The following is a 19,820-nucleotide window of genomic DNA, read 5'->3' as shown; positions in this document are numbered from 1 at the left end:
TAATTGAAATACGACATGTGCAGAGAAAAATCACCTCTATTATTGTTACTATATTATGGCAAAATAATCACATATTGCTGTGAGGAAAAGTATTCTACAAAAGGAAAAAAAAGGAAAAGCTAAAAATACAGTTTTACAAAAAAATGCTCTGAGTTTATAAAAGATACAGAAAATTGAGGCATTCATTTTGGTCGTACAAGTGGATTTGTCAGACTGCTAAGGCTCTTTGCGGAAGATTTAGCATTCTCAGGTGGAAATGGGAGATTATAGCAAGTCAAAATTCAGCTTTTTGTATTTTTTAGTAGTGTTGAAATTCTCTGTTACACCATGAAAGTGGGTTTCGACCAGTCAGAGGGATTTTTTTTCTTGAGTGGAAGAATGGTGTGACTGTGGTAGGGGTCCACATTTCTCTCCGCTTAACTAGCACAGGCTAAGCATTCTGATACAGATCCGGATACAGGTCAGTGCAGGTAGCATCCAACTGTTTCTGATGGTGGTTCATTTGAAATCCCCACTTCTCCTCTTCCACACTCTCTATATATATGTTTGTGTGTCCAGGCTTGGGGGGTTATGTTTTCTGTTTGTGTGTGTATTCATGTTTCCATGTTTGTGAGCATTTAAGTGTGTACACCACTGCATTGTGATGATGCCTACTCTCCCAAAGGGGTAGTAGGATTGTCCAGATAAATCATCCTCAGCTGGGCAGCCACATCACACATGAGAAAAGAGAGGAAAAGAAGGAAAAAAGGAAAAAAAAAATACAAAGAGGCAGGAATGGACATGAGCTGAATCAACGAAAAGCAGCAGGACAAAGATGAGATGAAAGGGAATGATGAAAAAAGGATCATCACAAAAGGATGCAAAGTGGGAAGCATTCCAGTTTTAAATGAAATTGTAGGTGTGATGTATGGCCAGCACTTCTTTTGTGGTGTTGAACATTCAGAGATGGATATCTGAAATAGGAGGAGCACCAGACCAGAGGAAGCAAGAAATGAGGAGAAGGGACAGACAGCTGCCAGCCATATTGTTGGGGCTTGGGTAAAACAAGACAGCCCCCAGGACGCCTTAAACGTGTAATCAAGCCAAACAGAGCCAGATGACTCCCACCTTGTACTACTCCTTTTCCATTTCTTGTTCTCTCTCTCAGTAAAAACTGTTAATGCATACACAGTGGGGCTATGTATACACTAGATCACAGAGGCTTGAGAGATTGGTGAGGCAAGCCTCTGCTTGTTCACCTCCATGATAATGTGCCTGAGCCGGGCCGGGCTACCTGGGATATATCCACCACTGCAGCTGAAATAAGAACCAGCCTGGCCAGATGTTTGCTAAATCTTTAACACTGAACTCTTTATCCTCTGCAGGGTTGCTGATTAGAGTTCGCCACTGCCTCCTGTCCTCATGTAATAATGTGCTGACCCCTTCACCCGGTCACTCCAGTCTGGCCTGGTCTGACCAACAGCAGATGGCTGGGAATGAAATTGTGGAGCACTAAACAGGAGTTCATCTTGGTGCATTTACTAGCAAAACACCAAGAAGCAGTTTGATTATACAGTGAGTTTATAGGGTTTTGAAATTCACTGATGCTGCAAAACGAATGGAGCAAAAGCAGAGCCGGCAATACATACAAGAAGAGTTAAACAAGTAAGTAGTCTGGTATTAAATTAAAGTTAATTGATTTTGAGGCTCACCGGACAGTTGATTGGTACACAAGGTCTTCACGTCTGCGGTAATCCTCCATGTGAGAGTAATTGGTATTAAACATAGCATCATAGGTGAAGATTTTCTGCTTGATGGTACCTCCATCTGTGACCTGTGAAGCAAAAAGAGAGAGCCTTAATAAGATGCTTCCTCTAATGATGGATGGGTTAGGGCCTACCTTTCTGCCCCAAGAGCTTCTCCTACACATAAACTGTTGTCCCATGGCCTGGAGTGTAGATAGTACTCTTGCCTGCAATTACCTCATTGATTCATTTGCAGCCATGATAAGCCCATTCTTTACAATGCCCAAACGCAAGGGATTGAAAACCTGCTGACATGATAACATCAGCGAGACAGTCTCTCAGACAGCTGCCGGTATGTGTTTGTGCACATGGTTAAGTCTTAATGAAGACTGACACAGTACGGTATTCTGTATGTGTCAAGCAGTCTGCTTGCTGCAGAGGTAATGGCTTGTGACCAGATACAGCAGAGGTAGGCAGATAGGATATTCAAAACACTGGTCTCATCTTTTTTTTCTGGGCATGATAGATGATGGAGTAGTTCTTTCCTTCCTAATATTCACAGGAGTGTTAAAGTCACTTAGCATTTGAATGACTGTGATTTCTCCTCTCCCCAGAAGCCACAGACTGCCATAAAGGAAAAAGGGTGACAGGATTTTAATGGAGCCACTAATGCTGCTTTGAAGAAGGAAATTGTTGGTGAGCCAGGGATCCTTCTTCCGTTTGCAAGCAAAGATGCTATCTTTTTGATTCAATCCAATCCCTTCAGTGAGGTAAACAATGTCAAACCATTTCATGATTAGTCTGTATAATGTATTCAATGCCTCATGAAGAGACAAAGCTAAATTGTATTTATATGAGTAAACAATTGTTCAGTGTGAGTGTGGGGTAACTCATATAACCTCTTGCCTTTGGAGAAAGCACACTGCCTCAGGCTTAGTTTGCTAAGTGGTACTGCACAGGGAGTTGACAATGCTCAAAAAATCAAAAGCAGGAGTGTGAAATAAATTACCTTTGTCACCTGTAACTAATAAGGCTTTGGAAAATTTTTACAGATTTAAAATATTGAAGGTCGAGCTGCTGTTGAGGAGGAGGGGTCCAGCAGAGCAGTGGGAAGGAGACAGCAAGGCACCTGGACTAGATGGGAGCAAGTTGTGGAGAGGAAGATCTCGTGGACTGACCTCTGGAGGTCAGAGCCACATCGCATCAGGTTCTTGGTTCAGGTTGTCTATGTTGTCTTCTCCAGTCCATCCAACCTGCACTACTGGGGCTGGGTCAGTACACCGGCGCCTTCCCTTTGCCAGATAAAGGGGACCCTTGAGCACTTCTTGAGCTAATTTCCAAAGGCTCTGGTCGAACGCCAATATCTCTGGCAGCATGACCAGCTGCTCAAGACCATTGCAGAGATCATCTGAAGTGCCATCACCAGCTGCCAGAGGTTTCAACCCTCACAGCAAACCATTAGTTTCATCAGAGCCGGAGAGAAGCCAAAAGCAACACCTAAGACAACATCAGGGGTTCTCAACACTGCTCAGGCCTGGTAGCCGACAGTGGACTTGGGTCTATCAGCTGCCAGTCTGCAAGAGCGTGGGAGAGTGCAGCTGGGGCAAAAGCTGATGCTTGACCAACCTCAGCTTTTTTTTTTAACATAATTCCTTCACTTGAGCATATGATTTTAGACTTTTGTGACACCGTTTGGCTAGGAAAAGTTTTGGCACCCTTGGCAAGGTCCTGAGAGTATTGTGGCCATCTGTTCATTTTTAATATCAGTTCAGGGGTGTAGACGAGCAATGATGTGGCTTCTTTTTGAGCTACAGAGCAGGCAGAGGCAATGAGAAAAGGTCAGCCGCTAAAAGCAAAGCCATGTTTTAAAATTGTGCTTTCCAACCATCCAGACTTGTGCCACCATTGCAGTTACAGTAATAGACCTTTTAAATCATCACCCTAGGGAGTCAAATGACATTTCTGTCTGACATGGCTGTACAACACCTTATGTGAAAACAGTTCTATAGAGCTTAAAAAGAATACCACCCTTTATTTTCTTGATGTAAGATACCTACACTACCTGTCAAAAGTTTTAAACACCCCCATTTTTCCAGTTTTTATTGAAATGTATGCAGTTCAAGTCAAGTGAATAACCTTAAATTGTACAAAGGTAAGCAGTAACCTGCCAATGGTAAAATGAAAAATTTAAAAAAAGAAAAAAGAAAAAGAAAAATCATGTAAATTTCACAGAAAACAGCCCTTTTTCAGGGATTAAGAAATTCAATAATTTACAGCTTTCCTGCAGCATTGGAAGTAAATTGAGCCTTGAAAGTTAAAACAAAATTCCTACAGGTTTTCATACATTTGCTGATTACTTACAAACAGTCTGTCTGCACAAAGGCAGTGTTGGAACAAACTTACTACACCCTCTGATGCATTAATAAAACAATTCTGTGCTGCAGGAAGTACTAGTGTATATTGCAATCAGAATAGTGAGAAAATGGGCAAGGGGTTCATCCTACAGCAAGATAATGACCCATAACAGAGGAAAAGAACTAGACGGTGGCTTGAAATGATGGAGGACCAGCAGAGTCTCCAGACTTAAACCCCATCGAGCTGGTTTGGGATGAAATGGACAAAAGGAGAAAGCAAAGAAACCTGCAAGTGCAACACATTTTTGGGAACTTCTGCAACAGTGTGGGGACGAACTTTTCCAAACTTTCCATTGTAGAAAAAAACGCCACGAGTGTGTTCGGCTGCTGAAGGAGTCAAAGATTCAGATTGAATTCAGGATTTAGGATTCCTTTTTTTTCCCCAGTAACAACTGGAAAAATGGAGGTGACCTTCTGACCGGTAGTGTATATGGGAAGCTGAGAGGCAGCACATTTTTAGTGAGACGTCACTGCGACAAAGTGACATACGTTACAGAGTAGTAAGGTATGAGAAAAGCATTCATAAAGACCAATTATGTAGCAAAACTGTAATTGGAATGGTTCATTTATAAGTTAATTGATTCTGTCTTTGTCAATTTCATAAAGGAATAGTGCTTGGGCAAACGCTTGTGAGTCTAAATCAAATATATTTGCATTCTACAAAAGGATTGTCCTCATTTATATTTGCAACCTTCAAAAACTTTTCCACTTATGTCTCTGTCAGTCTCAATAATTTGCTGCCATTAAGTATAAAGAACTAAATTAGATGACAAGTTTTGTTTTTTGTTTTTTTAATGAATGCTCATTGTTTCCTCGCTTGTTTGTTTCGAGCAACTCAAAATCTTTAGCTAGAACAGCCAGCTCAAGTCAAATTTAGTTTTAGGTTTATGCATCATGAAGATGTAAGTAGCTGTTAAAATTTTAACTTTCACACTTGACATCACAATACCAGAGTTTTTGGGAGCCATATTAATCATTAAATACAAGATAGAGAACAACATCAAATTAGGATACTCAGGAAAACAGACAGAAAAAGCATTGCAAAAGCTGCAATTTTTGCAACAGGACAGCCAACATGTCGCATGTATATTTCATGCACTAGTGTTGACAAGTACACATTCAACAAATGAGCAGCAGCCCTTCAAGTGACCTAAAGCAGCCACTGAGGTGCTCAACCCTCAGGCAACAGTGGCTGTGAACAACTGACTGTGTGCCTTTACACATGGCACTGAAACATTTAATCAATTCTAGGTTGACAACTTGACAACATTTTAGTTGCTAACAGCTAACAGTAACTCACCTTGTTAGTATATCTCATCCAGATGCTTATACATTTAATACAAACACATTTTGTCTAGTTATTCTTTACTTATATGCTCAAATGACATTGAGAGGGGTTGTTACATTAGCATGCCATGAACAAGGCTAAAACGAAAAAGAAAAAAAAAGAAAAAGAAAGAAAGAGAAAGAGAAAAAAAAAATCATATTTAGGCTTTAAAGCGCAAGGGTAATTCTCCAACTGACCTTTTATAAAAGTGCCAGCACCGGTTCTTCTGAGATTTATACTACAACCACGACACTTCTGTTGGAACCAGGTACACCACTGAGTTTGCACTAACACGATGGCTTGAAGGTAGCAGTTCAAAATCCTTATATGGGTGTTGGTCATTTCTAGGGTTACTCAGATCTTCCATAGGACTGACCTGCTGTATGTGTTTGTGAGCTAAATTCGACTAAACCCACTGACCCTGCCACTGTGGCAGCTTTTACATTTTATAGCAGACATAGTACCATGACATAGCACTATAGTAGCTTCCAGGATATATCCTTTTATTCAGAGTGAGTGAAACCTTCTCTGATGACAGAAATAGAACTAGATAGTACGTGTGAGCTGCAATAACTTTAGCTAGCAGAGCTGAAAAAGTCAACGCATCACAACAACAGCACCTCAAACATCATTACCACAATTCAGGGGGAAAAGAGATTAGCGGCTAATTGCCAAGTGGTCTCCGAGAAGTACAATGGAAAAACACCACAACAATGAAGATTAATTGAAAAAAGGTACAATTGCTTGTGGATTATCTCTTCAAAAGGGATTCTATATTTGTAGTTTTTTTTTTCTGATTTTAATATTTTAATCATTAGTTCTGATTAGATGCATAGGCATACCTATTATGGCGTAAGGGAGAAAAAGACTTGACTGTGCTTATTAATACATATGAGCAAGTGCAGGCTCACAAATTCCATGCAAAAAGCTCACCTCCCCTCTATCCAAACACATTGCAGTTGTCTTTAGAGTTACAAGTCGTCATAAACTGATATAAAAATTCACCGTTGGCCCTGAAGTACCAAAGTGAATTGGAGACCTTTTCTAGCCGTCTCCTCTTTCACAGGCCATCTAATCCAACAAGCATTACATTTGCTTCCGTCCTCCCTCTGAAAAACCAGGTGGAAAATGCGGGTGTCAGATTTCTGGTTGTCTGGAGGCCATAAGGACCAGAGAGGAGATTTCTGCCTCAGACAATTCACCTCTGTGGCACCCTCTCTTTATCTATCTCTCCTTAATGATTTCACCTCTTAAATAAGACTGACCCGTGGACCCTTGTGTAATAAATCCGAAAGACTCTGTACATCAGCGGATATCCCCCTTATCCCCACGGGAGGGGAGTAATAGAACAGTGAGAAGGTAGAGAGTGGGAGGTGAAAATGAGAACCGAACTATGCCAAAATGGATTAACAAGAGGAAGGGCAAGAGAGAGATGAATACTCTTTGATTTGATTGCAGAAAAGCACTGCTGGGGAAGCAAAGCTTTGCTACAACTGCTCTGTTGAATCCAGGCCATGCAATGCATAGGAAGCACAGAGGCACCAAAACTCTCCAAAACTCGGCCATCTGGAGTTGTGAAAAGACAGGCATGGGTGGGAGAGAGTCAGCTACCCCCTCTCTTGTCTGCATTGTGGCAGATAGTGGATATTGGCTGAGGGAATAGCTTGCAGGCAAAAGAAGAGGCCACGACAGGTAGCTGACAATGGGGAGAGTTTAAAGGTGCTCAAAACTGGGTCCTGTGCCTCTCCTGAGATGTGATAATGCCAAAATCCCTCCAGACGAATGGTGCCCTGTATCCTTCTTGGCCAGCCAACTGAGCTGACTGTCTAATGATGTTGGGGTCAGATTAGGACTGGTTCACAGGGGTTAACCAAAGCCCTCCTCCCGCTGTCTGTCTGGGGTGGGCCTATTTATAGGCTGCAGCTGCATCAGCAGCCACTGGAGGAAATTCAGCTAAACACACTGCAGGCCAATTGTGAGAGATTCAACCTGAATCCTGCTTCATAATTTCAGGCGGTAGTCAGAAAATCACTACAGCAAGTCTTTTTTTATCATATTTATCAAGCTACTTAGGTTGAGAGATGAAATGTAAAATGTATGTCCTTTCTGAAGATGTTCCAATCTCCATATACAAAGAAGATGCATGGACTATAATGTTATACAAAGACAGGGTTGAGTAATAACACCGTTCTTCACATGGTGTCGCAGTAGTAGATCATGGTTTTCAAGAAATACGAATTCCTATTTTATTAGCATTTCTTTGTGATCCGAATCTATAAATCTTATACTTCCGTAAGACGGACAGCAGCTTGGCTCTCAAATAATGCTTTAATGAGATTAATTTCCATTCAGCCCCTCATTTAAGGACTTAGACAAGCAGCAACAAAAGAAATGATCAGAGCATTGTCATGTACCAGCTTGGCACTTTCTTTCACATCTGTGCTAATTTGCCTAATATTATTATTTAACAAAGTGTCTTTTTGAATCAGGTCAGAAGCATTGGGAGACATTGTCTTACTTGTGAAACTGGTATAATTGCTGTATGCAAGAACAAACTTTATAACAGTATAGACCTTAATGAATGTCCCAGTGTAGGACGGCAAGTGCAAAATTTTTTTTGTATTTAAAATCAAGTTACTTTAACTTCTAACGTCTATATTTGTACCTCTAAAATAGTTTTGTAGCAAGGATTTTATTGTAACATTTTTGTTTATCATTTGTATATTTTCTTCGATTTTATTCTACAGTACAGAATAGTTTGTGACTTGTAACATCTTGTCAGGACCGTAATGAAAATCACATTATGCATCTCAAGGGGCTTATCCTGTAAACAGTAACATGTGTTCAGTATCTTGATTAATAAACATAAATGGTTAAATAAAACATGCTGCAAAGGAAAACATAAAAAAAATATTGGGAATATAAATAGAATGATGATAGACATTAGGCAGCACAGAGCCTTTCCATTAAATTCAAAGGCACAACAAGCTGTCTCTGAGCCTTTGAGTTACTGTAACAAACAGGTAGACAACAGCAGTGCACACGGAGAGATGTGCCCTGGTGAGGTAAGAGATGAGATTCCCTGCCACTGCTTTTATGGAGCACAAAGCATGATATACTGGTGACAATACAGATGAAAGTGTTGCAAAAGTGTTGTACCTAAAAAAGTGTAATAAACCAAACAAGATACGATGCAAAAGGATTAAAGTGCATTGTGTATTAGCTTAATTAGTCTACAGCACTTAGAACTGCCAAGTGTAACTAGGAATGCTGAAGCGCTGATATGGCTCTCTGCTGACTGGGGAGGTCCATAAGTGATGGCTACTTCTGTGGATGTGCTATGCAATGTTGATCCTCATTCAGTAACCAGATCCGGCTTGCAGGATCGGTGGCCCTGCCTGTTAACCTGTTCATTTACACCTCTGCATGCTGTGGTCCGATACTGGCTGCAGAGTGACAGAGGACTCGGTGAAAGGGATTTCCTGTCTTTAAATGACAGACTCCTCTGTCTGTCACCGCTCTCAGTGGGGAACTACAGCTCATGCAGGGTGGTAGCTAACTGCAGATGCAAACATGTACAGTGCCTTTATCCATCATGCAATACCATGCTAATTTAAGTGGATGCTGAATGTGCAGGAAAAATTAGCTTAGCTTTAGAGGAAAATTGGTTCAAAACTCCTGACAGGAATTCAACAGACCTTAGCACATTGAGTGTTACTTCGGGACATTTATTAGAGAGATACACCAAGATGGTTCATGGCACTGCTATTATCATCTCTTTTGTTAATTCCTATAAAATATAACATAAATCTGTTCCCCAACTGCTATTGTTCCCCAAAGTATACCGTTACTGTATACTCACATACTCGGTATAATGTTAAAGTGACAATTTTAGGTTCAGTGGCAGTGCTTACCAATCAGGAGGTTTTCTGTGTCTATGTGACGGTCTTCAGTTTGACAAGTTTTCAATCAGCACAACTGTCAATATGCTAAGACAAGCTAAAGAAGGACAGCATCACTACAGTAGATATTTTTTCTCTGGCCTGTTATTGGTGTCACATGCTCCCACTCTGCTGTCAGGCATTTTCATTCCAATATTACAGAGTACAAACAGGTTGTGATTGGCTGCTGCTGGAAATGCCAGATTACATGCAAGGATTAGAGCCGGGCTTCATGAAAATGGTGCCATCGACAGGAACAGACCAGCTGCGTTGAGCTGCACCCTGGAGGTAGCAGGGTGAGGGTCAGGCACAGCCAGGGTATAAATTCAGGCAGTTAAGCGTTATGCAAGCGTGTTATCTAAAGCTATCTGAGACAAGGCCATCCAGCGATGGTTATTATGGCTGTCATTCTGAGGGAGACAGGATGTCTGTGGGCTGACAGTGAGGTGGTGATGAGATCAAAGCAGGTCGGACTTGTTGGAGACTGCTGATCTATAGTACATTTTTTATTATATAGATACTATATATTGTAGGGCAGCATTGCCTGGGCTACATTTAAGGGCACTTTGGTGTAAAAATAAAAAAATCTTGAGGAAAAAGACGGGAAAAGGCAGCTCTCTATAAATGCCAACCATTTTAAAAGTAGTCCTAACGATGGCTACAGCTGAAAAACTAATGCAAAGGAAATGTCCCCCGCAGATAAATCAAGAAGAAGCTTGTTTTCCACAACTGTATGATAACAACCATGCTTTTGTGTAGAAGAAAGGTATTCACTATTTGTCTTTACGAGTACAGGATTTTATCACACAACACAAAAAAAAAAAAAAAGAGAGTGAACTGAAAAGAAAAATAGTATGAATCTGCAGAATGAATCTGCAGAAAAGCAGGTATTAAACCTGAAACAAGTGGTGGAAGAAGTATTCAGATTAATTACTTAAGTACCAATACAGCAGTGTAAAAATGCTCCATTATAAGTAAAAGTCCTGGATGGAAAATCCTACTTAAGTAAAAGTACATAAGTATTAGCAGCAATATGTAGTTAAAATATTAAAGTAAAAGTACTAGTCTGGTCCCTCTGACTGATATATTATTATATAGGACATCTTTGGATAATTAATACTGAAGCATTAGTGTGTAAGCAGCATGTTACTGTTGTTAATGGGAGAGGAAAGGAAAAAACAAAGTCCTGATTCACAAATCTGTTTTCAGTTTTTTGGCTTTTTCTCTAATCTTTGATTTTTGGGGAGATATTGGATCATTTGAACTTTTTATTGAAATGAAACCCTGTGAGAAGTTTAGAGGGAAAAATCACTATTTGGTGGAACTGTAAACAACTCATAGACATCTGAGATATGACCCTGACTACACACTGCTGTTTGTAAGACGTCACATTTTGTAAAATCTTTATCTTAAAAGAAACTAATAACTGAAGCTGTAAAATAAATGTAGTTGAGTGGAAATTACCATATTACCCTCTGAAATGTAGTGGTGTGGAAGTATGAAGTAACATAAAATTGAAATGCTCAAGTAAAGTACTCAAAATTGTACTTAAGTACAGTACTTGAGTAAATGTATTTACTTACACCACTGCCTGAGACTGAATAAAGCATCCAATCATTGAGAGCTTTAAAGTACAGCAGAAGATTGCATAACTTCTGCTATTGGTGGCATATTATATAATATGTTGACTTCAACTACATATCAAGGAGTTCCATCAAGGATGGGCAGGTAATGAGATGCGGCACCGCGGCAAGAACGTCATTGTGGGCACTTGTCCTTAACCTGTTTGAAGTGACTCCGAGCTCACACCTTCCTTGGACAATACCTTTATTCAGACAGCTTGTCACACGAGGAGAAATGAAGAGAAACTTGAAGTTGCATGGATGACAAAAAATACAATAGAAAATAAAAACTGTTCCCATTCGCTTTTTGCACAAGCCACTGAAAATTTCAAAAGTTGTTAATGAATTACAAATATATATATTTCATTAAACTGTTTAGGAACTGACCTCAGACAGATAAAGACATTGTATCTTATAATTTTTAAAGGATTTAAGACCTAATTTCCTTCAGCTGTTAAGACAAACTATATGTTCTGGACATAATCATAATTTTAGAATGTATAGTACTTTTTCCTGGATTTTGCATGGATGGCTTTGCATAACCAACAACTGGTTTCTTACCAACCCCTTTGCTTTTTCCTCCCAGCCTCTGTTCGTGCCAATTCGCTTTCCAAAACAGATAACAACCACAGTCACCTTATTTACTCTGAGACGAATGAATGCACGTGGAATTGTCTGTGCTTTGGACGGTACTGAAACATGACCAGTCAACGGGCACTTGTAGACATACCTAGAGAACACCCATGAGGTCTTCAGATATGCTGTTCCATTCATCACATTTCCCACCATGTTCCCCACTCTCAGAGCTGCTGCTTTCACTGTGTGAATCCCTGTTTTTGCCCATCTGACCACCAGGCTATTTGCAGCCTTACTTTACCCCGAGCCAATTTTTCCCCATTACTGGACGTTGCTTGATACGCAAATTACACAACAATTACAAATAGGGATGACTGCACTCATGACTGACAATTATTGTGACAACGTCTATATAACTTATAAGCCTGAAATGCAAGCTGAGTGGCAGTGTGTAATTGAGTATGTGAGCTATGGATGTTAAAGTTGGGGATGAGGGTAGTTTGAAGTTTCGAGTGATGTGGGATGAGTAACCCTGTCCTCTGTCTTAACAACTTACATTGAAATGAACAGCTAATTGCTGAGTGGAAGTTGTCAGTGGTCATCACTAACTCTAGCAGTAGTGTGCAGCTAAAGTGTGGGGGTTGTGTAAGTGTGTAACTCCCCCAGGCAATATCTGCACATGTCAGTGTGTTAGCGGTCAACATGCTGGTTATAGGGATGCTGCCGTGCTACTTATGATGTGAGTCATCTGTTCAGATTTCAAAACAAACATGCGAGCACAAGTCTGACTGCTTAGCATCCCTTAAAGGGAAGTCTAGAGAAACAGAGAGAAATACTTTTTTTCCTTTACCATATAACTAATGATGCAGTTGTGTCCACCAAACCTATGTCCTACGACATTTTTGCCATTTTCTTCTTTGCCTCACAGATGGGTTTTGGCTCATAAGGGCACACAAGTTGGAAGGCAGATGGTCTTAAAAGACATCAGGGCCACAGCGGACATGACGAGTCCGCGTATGTTTGCAGCTACACGGTTCTCTTCCTTGCCCTTTTTTTTTTTTTTTTATTCCTTATCCTCCAGATTACTGGAGCCACCATCTGCATCTGCTGGTTGATGGATATACAATATGGGGAGAGGTAGTCAACGCATAAATCATAAAGCGGGTCCTGAGCACACAACAGAACGCTGAATTTGGCAGAATGCTAAAATAGACAAAAGGTTTTTTGTTTTCATAAACTTTATGAGTGAGTTTATTAAGATAAAGCATTTTCTGTTTTCATACCGTGAGAAAATTTATCATGCGAATAGTCATCTGACAGAAATTGGTTGAGAGCAGAAATTCATTTTGGGATTACTGTGCAGGACAAATTTAAAAGGTTTGAGCAACACCCCACCGAATAAATGATTTCATCTACAAACAGTGTGGATTCCTCACAGTTAATGTCAGCATTGCTCCCTGTATGGAAAAGCATTTTGGAAGTTTTGTTGAATGTTGTATTATATATGTTCCGATTTGTCCATCGGGGCGATGACGTGTTAAAATAGGTTATGAGGGATTAATGTAGATAATTGAACTGATCCTTCAAATTTTCCAAGCAAATCCACAGAATATGTATTTGAGTTGGGTCAAAACATTTATCTGTCTGTACAGTATACAGAATAGGGCTCATTTAATGCTTAAATACGAATTTATAATCCTTAATGTGGCATGAACCCTTTTTCCATTTTAATAAGACATGCTTGAGTTAAACTAAGGAAGCAGACAGTGGCTCATATTATTTACTCCTAATGCTTGTTTTCAGGGTGATTTTGTCTCCTCATTCAACTACACTAAGTACTGAGGCAAAAAAATTGTAATTTAATATCAAATGCTTCTATTTTTCTCATTTACTCTACACTACTAATCTCATTTTCCACTGCTTTATCTCTCTGTCTTGATTTGTCTACAGTACAGACAGGATTTGAGGGTAGCACGATACCTTTATTGTACACAGACTCTAAATTTATATCCTAACTTAACATAACACTCAGGGGCCATGACGACACACCATTATTTAAGCACCAAAACACAGCTAATATTGGTGCATTATGAGTACAAACGCTCTTTCCAAACATCTGTCGTACTGCCTCCAGTGACTCGTGCTGATTTACGAGATTTCAAACAACAAATCTTTAATTAAAGTAAACCCATTCTCTCTGTGATACTGTTACAACCTTTAATCTTCCCAGGTTATGTCCGCTGTGGTAGAGGGGAAAAGCACCAAAACGCTTTTTTCCCCCCAAGTGTCTTGCTTGGAGATAAGAGCCCTCCACTTCACAAACGGTGACCTGATGATTCTCGAATCAGCTGCTAATTAGCAACACTGGCAGTGAGTAGAAGGCAGTCAGAGCACAGAAGAATCCCAGAGATAATTATTTAAGCCAAATCCAAATGAGCTAAATTTACACCTTTTTTTGTTTTATCTATTACACTGTTATCAAAATGTACTTGCCTACCTCATGTCACTGTGAGACAGCTATGCTGGAATGAAATCTCATAGCAGCCATGTGTTTTATATGATAGAGCTGCATCTCAGTTAGTACAAGGTTGCCCTTACGATAAGGTAAACATATCCTGCCATGCAAAACGACAACACGCTGATTGGAGGGAAATAAATTCAATCTCAACATTACCTCAACTTAAACAAAAGGTCAAATGGGAAAGTAGTGCCGGAAATTATATATAATGCATCTTTTAGCAGGAACATCAGGCACTCACAGCAGAAGCCAATTAAGTGCTATAAATGAATCTGTGATGTGTGTCAACATGTAACCTAATAACACACACACACACACACACACACACACACACACACACACACACACACACACACACACACACACACACACACTCAAGCTCACACACTTGAGCCTGAGATAAATCTCTCTCAAGCCATTTAAATTAAGAGTTATTGCTCATATCAAAGTATTATTAGCAGTAATAATTATAATATAAAATGATTCCCCTGTGGGAATGTTGACACCAGCTCTGTGGACATAAAAGGCTCTCCAATGAGATAACAGTTTGCTTTCCGAGGCATCGCATTCGTTCCACATTTCCTTAGTATGGTGTCAAACACAAAGAGGTAGTGGTCTGATTAAAAGCTCCTCCAAGGGTGAGATATCTAGGCCTTTGGGGGGGGAAAAAAAATCATTAGGCTTGTTGCTAGTATGGACAGTTTGCTCGTATGATAATCAGGGTTTCAGTGTCTTGCACGAGAAGATTTAACTGGGTGAATTTTGTGACTTGTGATGCCTTAAAACCAGCAAACAATGATCCATCTTTACTGGCTGCATAATGTCTATGCGTTATGACAACATGAACTAAAAAGTGAGTTCATTCGTTGTATTATTTGAATACATGTCAAAGGCTTGAAGAGGTAAAATTATCCTGTAATTCACAAGAAAAAAAAAAAAGTTTAGAGGGATGTATGAAAAACTAAGTATAATTGTGTGTAACTATAATCTTTTTATTGCTGAGGGATGAGTGATACAGATAGATAGAGTATTTCAGTGTTTGGCTAATCCAGTGAATCAAACGCCTGACAAATCAATGTACATCACAGTGACGCAGGAATCCTCTAAATCCAGTATTGTCACAAAGCAATGGTGGCTTTAGACAATTTAAGATATTAAAGGGATAAAAAGTTTACAGTACATGATATGGAAAAACTTATTGACGGCTGGCGAAATCTTGCAATCATCTCACGGTATATCATATATCATCAGAGTTCCCAGCCCATTATCCCACCTTACTATACCAAAAAGTACAATTTTAACGTGCAGCTGAAGATAAGTCTCATTTTCAAATTTGCTTGCCGAAGTTGCCGAGCAGAAGCAAAGGCCAGTGAGCTCTTCTCTAGCTTGTGTTCCACGGCAACGTCCGTGAAACACTCAGGCTGACAGGACTGAAACGGGTCTACCTCCCTGTTGGCTTCCTATTGGACCAGGTGGCCAAACTCACCTCTGTTCATGATCCGCTGGCTCGAGATCTGTAGTACTCAGTGGATGATAAGAGCTTGGGAAAATTATGCCCCCGGGCGCCAGAAGTGTATGCCATGGCCTTGCATCATTCTCGGTGCTGAGATGGACAGCCCCAATGTGCCCCTCGGTGCGAGGCATCTGGGCAGAGCAACTAATCAGACAAGACTTGGGAGACTAGATGCCCATTTGATCTCTGCCTTTTTCTTCTCGGGCACATTCTCCTCACAATAAGCCATTAGCTGGCCTAATGACGAGCACTAAATACATCTCAGCTCAGCAGCGCTGTACTAAGCACTTTGTAAGTTGGAGTATCCCTCACAAGCTCACTCTCTTCAAGCTTTTGTACTTGCTGCCCACTCCTGTGTCTACTGAAATCTGCAGTCCAAGGAGGTGCATTCATTAGCACAGTTCATCTGAAAGGGAGCTAGTCTTAAGAGTCACCAAAGACAATGGTTTCCAATTAGAGTAAAGAAGCTTGGGAAAAACAATGTGAGCATGTCAAGGCATAAAATGTTTACTTGCTTGTAGCAATGAAAAAAAGAAACCACAGCTTTGCCATGCAAAAGGGAAAAGAGTGCTAGTGCCAATGAGAGCTTGTTATCATCTGGGGACTAAAGCAATATAAAGCATGTTTGAAGGAGGTTTTGGTCATCTGGTGAGGGCTAAGGGATCTCAAGGCCGTGTGATGAAGCAGCACAGGCTAATGAAGCAGCAGACAATAACAACATGACAGAGAGGGAGCTGGGAGCAGCAGAGAAGAATCTGTCTCTTCTTTCTTTCCCCCTGCCCCTTCCACAAATCTCCTCTCATTAGTTTGTTTCCTTGTGTTGTGCACATCGCTTCAAGTCTGCTGCAAGCAAGAGCTGTCAAATGCATGTGAAAAAAAAAGCCATTGTTTCCTTACTGAAAGAGGCCTTGGGAAAATATTCCAGTGTACAGTGAAATTACAGACTGCTGCTGCAAAAACCTATACAAGACATCGGGGGAAAACAAAACTTAAAAGTATTTATTCGTTTATTTATTCGGGTGAGGGGCTAAGGTCCTACAAATGCAACTGATATGTTTTTTCTGGGGGTCAGTGTTAATTGTGTGATGAGGGGTGCTGGTAGTCCTTTATGCAGAGCAAAGGAATTTACAGGATGAAATGGTTTGCAGAGCTTGTCTGGAAAATTTCAGCAATTTGTTAAGGCCAGACAGGGGAAAAAAAACAAAAACAAACGAAAAACAAAAACATTGTTATGTCATGCCCTGGTCAGTTTTGCGATTTTGGGTCCAAAAGTGACCAGTGCGTTGACCAGTCCGCCAGTCTTCTTTCTTTCTTTCTTTCTTTCTTTATTTCAGACTGGTGGAAAGAAAATCTCCAAAATAAACATTTCGATGTTTACTTTACTACATTTTGTCGTTGTCTGCACAATGTCATCACAGGTATTGTTGTAAAGCTCTCTCTCTCCAGCACAGTGTTATCAGGTACAAACATGGTCTTCCTTTGTATCAGATATTGCGTCTGTAAATAGTGGTTTCCAATAAATATGTATGGAATTTTACAATACGCATCTTGAAAGGCCGTTTTCTCAAAATGAGTTTTTTCCTCATACTCTGAGCCAGAAATGTCCACATCAGTAGCACTTACATACACCATCTATATTCTGAAGGTTTTTTTGACAAAGGGGTTTGTTCATATATCATGCACAGCCTGATACATATAACATTTCATTCCTACCAAGAATTATCGCCTCATGGTCGTATACCCCCGCCAACCAGTCAAGTTGCAGTTTACATACATTTCTGTCCAGACTGATATAATACAGTAGTTAAGACTTTGAAGGATTTTAATAAAAGGTATTCAGTGTATTTCTTCATAATTAGTGTATGAATTCTTGAGGCCAAAAACATTTTTTTGGTGAGGTCGCAGTGAAACGGCAGAAACTGATTTTTAAAATTTTTATTTATTTATTTATTTTTTATGGCTGCTTACTTGTCATGCAAAATTTTCTGTAAGTAATCAGCTGGGGAAGTGTCAAGCTGAAATTTTTACCCTTCGAGCCACTTGAAATGCTTGTGGCTAAAAGCACTTTTAATTCGCTTTGATAGTTGGAAGTGGAAAAAAAATGAAAAGCTACCAAAGGGCTTTGCTCATCTGATGCCTATATCCTGGTACAATTAAAGTGTGCCTGTGCAGATGTTTGTCAGTACAAGACTTGTACTCGTGAATTAGCTAAGTATAAGAAGGCAAATATCTTGAAATAAAATGTCTGATTTGCCTCATATGACATTTTTCATATGGTGGAGTAGGTGAGAAAATAATGCCTTTTGTTGAAAAAAAAGAAAGAAAGGGAAGGGAAGACTTTCAGTGGCATGTTTTTTTCTGGCATTAGAGATTTCTGACCTTTGTCAACAGAAAGAAATGTTTCAATGTGTTGCTAGGCTATGAAAGCAAGGCAAATAAATCTCCCCCTTTACTTTTTCTGTAATAGAGGCCCTGTATTTTCTGCCAGCCACACAAGTATTTAGGTTTGATGAGCAAATCTGAAACAATGAAAGAGCCGCAGGATATCAGTGTGTGAAACTGCCCACACAGTCACCTAGTTTTACTGAGGAGGCTTATTTCATGTAGCGCAGTATTCCACAAATGCACATTATGGACTGCAGGGATGAAACTGGCATGTCGACAAATTTTGAAGCACAAAAATGTTTCAATCAAATGCAAAGCAGCCGAGGAGACTCGCAGGGGTTTGAGTCTGCATTTTAGCCACACCGATGGATCCAAACATATGTTTTTATATTTTAAAAAAGTGTCCCGGTGGAGGCGTTTGCGAAGGACCGCTAGCGTCGGAGCACTCTATCAATGCATCAGAGCCGCTTTACAATTCAGTTTCTCTCTCTGTCACTGTTCTCAACTCAATTTATCAGGGAGTTCGTGTGAGCTGTATATTCAGTGCATGTTTCAGATACTGGGAGAAAATGGCTTGCCTCAGAGATATCTAAACAGCTTTCAAAAGATGCATAAAGAAGCTCTGACAGATTTATCTAATGCCATAAATTCTAACTGATTTTTATGTGTCCCTGCCTTTTATGTTCCCATTTGAACGGTGTAATTGAACCAGTAAACAACTAGACATTTTAAATACCTGATGTACACTGGCACGGCACCCCACTGCGAGTGAATCAAGTTGTCACCAGCTAATTTTAAATCAAAATGATGCATTTATTTGGTTGAATTGAGTGAGGGTATGATATGCAATTTATGTGTTCAATAAGGTTTGAGCACATATTTTTCCTAAAAACCATGCTAGGGATGAAAGACTGCCTTTTAACTCTGCAAATTACTCTGTAAAAATAAAACTACACGAAAATCTTCTAAAATCCACATTTTTTTCCTACTCACTACACCAAAGACACCATAACACATTTGCTGCAGTAAAACTATTTGGTTTTTTTTATGTTTGCCGTGTATGTTGTCTTGTAGCAGCAAAAGTAATTTGGAGCCAGGTTCACAGAGTCGACCATCTATGGAAGTCTATCTGTGAGTGATTTACCGCTCGAGTGTACATGTCAGGACAGCTACGTCAGGGCTGCGTCAAACAAGATTAGAAAATGTACCTTTAATTGAGAACGCTCTTGCGATGGCATTCTCAGCGATGCCTCGCAAGCTTCTTTTATAAACCTGAGGCACGCGTCGTGGTGTCTCCAGTGATTATTGCAGTGAGGAAAGTATCTAAAGTAAAACAGGCAGCTGATCAGACGTGCCAATGCTTATCAGCGGATCTCGTTTAATATTACAATGCTTAGAACTGGGGCTCTTAAAAGTTACCAGGTAACGCGACAGGATGCGGCCATAAACCTGTGTGAATTGTTAAGCACATGCAAACCCAACATACACAGACTGCTCTCGTGGAGACTGTGGTCAGGAAAAAAACTGTATCACTGCCAGGTATTTTTGGCCCTGATTTCTGTACTCTTTGCACTTCTGGCGGTGCTCACTCTGCTGTGGCTTGGTCAACAAGGGTGAGCTTCAGTAAGCTTTTTTGTTAACAAATTAGGGCTATGCTTAAACAAAATGCAAATAGTCTAAACGTGTTTGGTAGACAGTGCTTATTTTGGAAAAAAGGGAAATGAAAGATTTAATTTTGCATGATGCTGCCTGGCTCAGAATGCCCCAGTCATTAGCTTGGTGAGGAAAACGGTTTACCCA

The 19,820-nt window shown here is 40.1% G+C and overlaps 1 protein-coding gene across 2 annotated transcripts in view; it reads right to left on the bottom strand.

Moving 5' to 3' along the window:
* The window catches only part of igsf21a (immunoglobin superfamily, member 21a), a 157,369-nt gene that overhangs the window by 64,548 nt on the left and 73,001 nt on the right, over window positions 1-19,820 (bottom strand). For both annotated transcript variants that reach the window (XM_040115781.1, XM_040115783.1), the window contains exon 3: window positions 1,692-1,813. In XM_040115781.1, coding sequence (XP_039971715.1) covers window positions 1,692-1,813 — 122 coding nt within the window. The remainder of the gene's footprint in view (window positions 1-1,691; window positions 1,814-19,820) is intronic.

The sequence above is a fragment of the Xiphias gladius genome, chromosome 21 (assembly GCF_016859285.1).
Source record: "Xiphias gladius isolate SHS-SW01 ecotype Sanya breed wild chromosome 21, ASM1685928v1, whole genome shotgun sequence".
NCBI classification, from domain to species: Eukaryota; Metazoa; Chordata; class Actinopteri; order Istiophoriformes; family Xiphiidae; genus Xiphias; species Xiphias gladius.
This window is presented reverse-complemented; position numbering and strand designations above follow the sequence as displayed.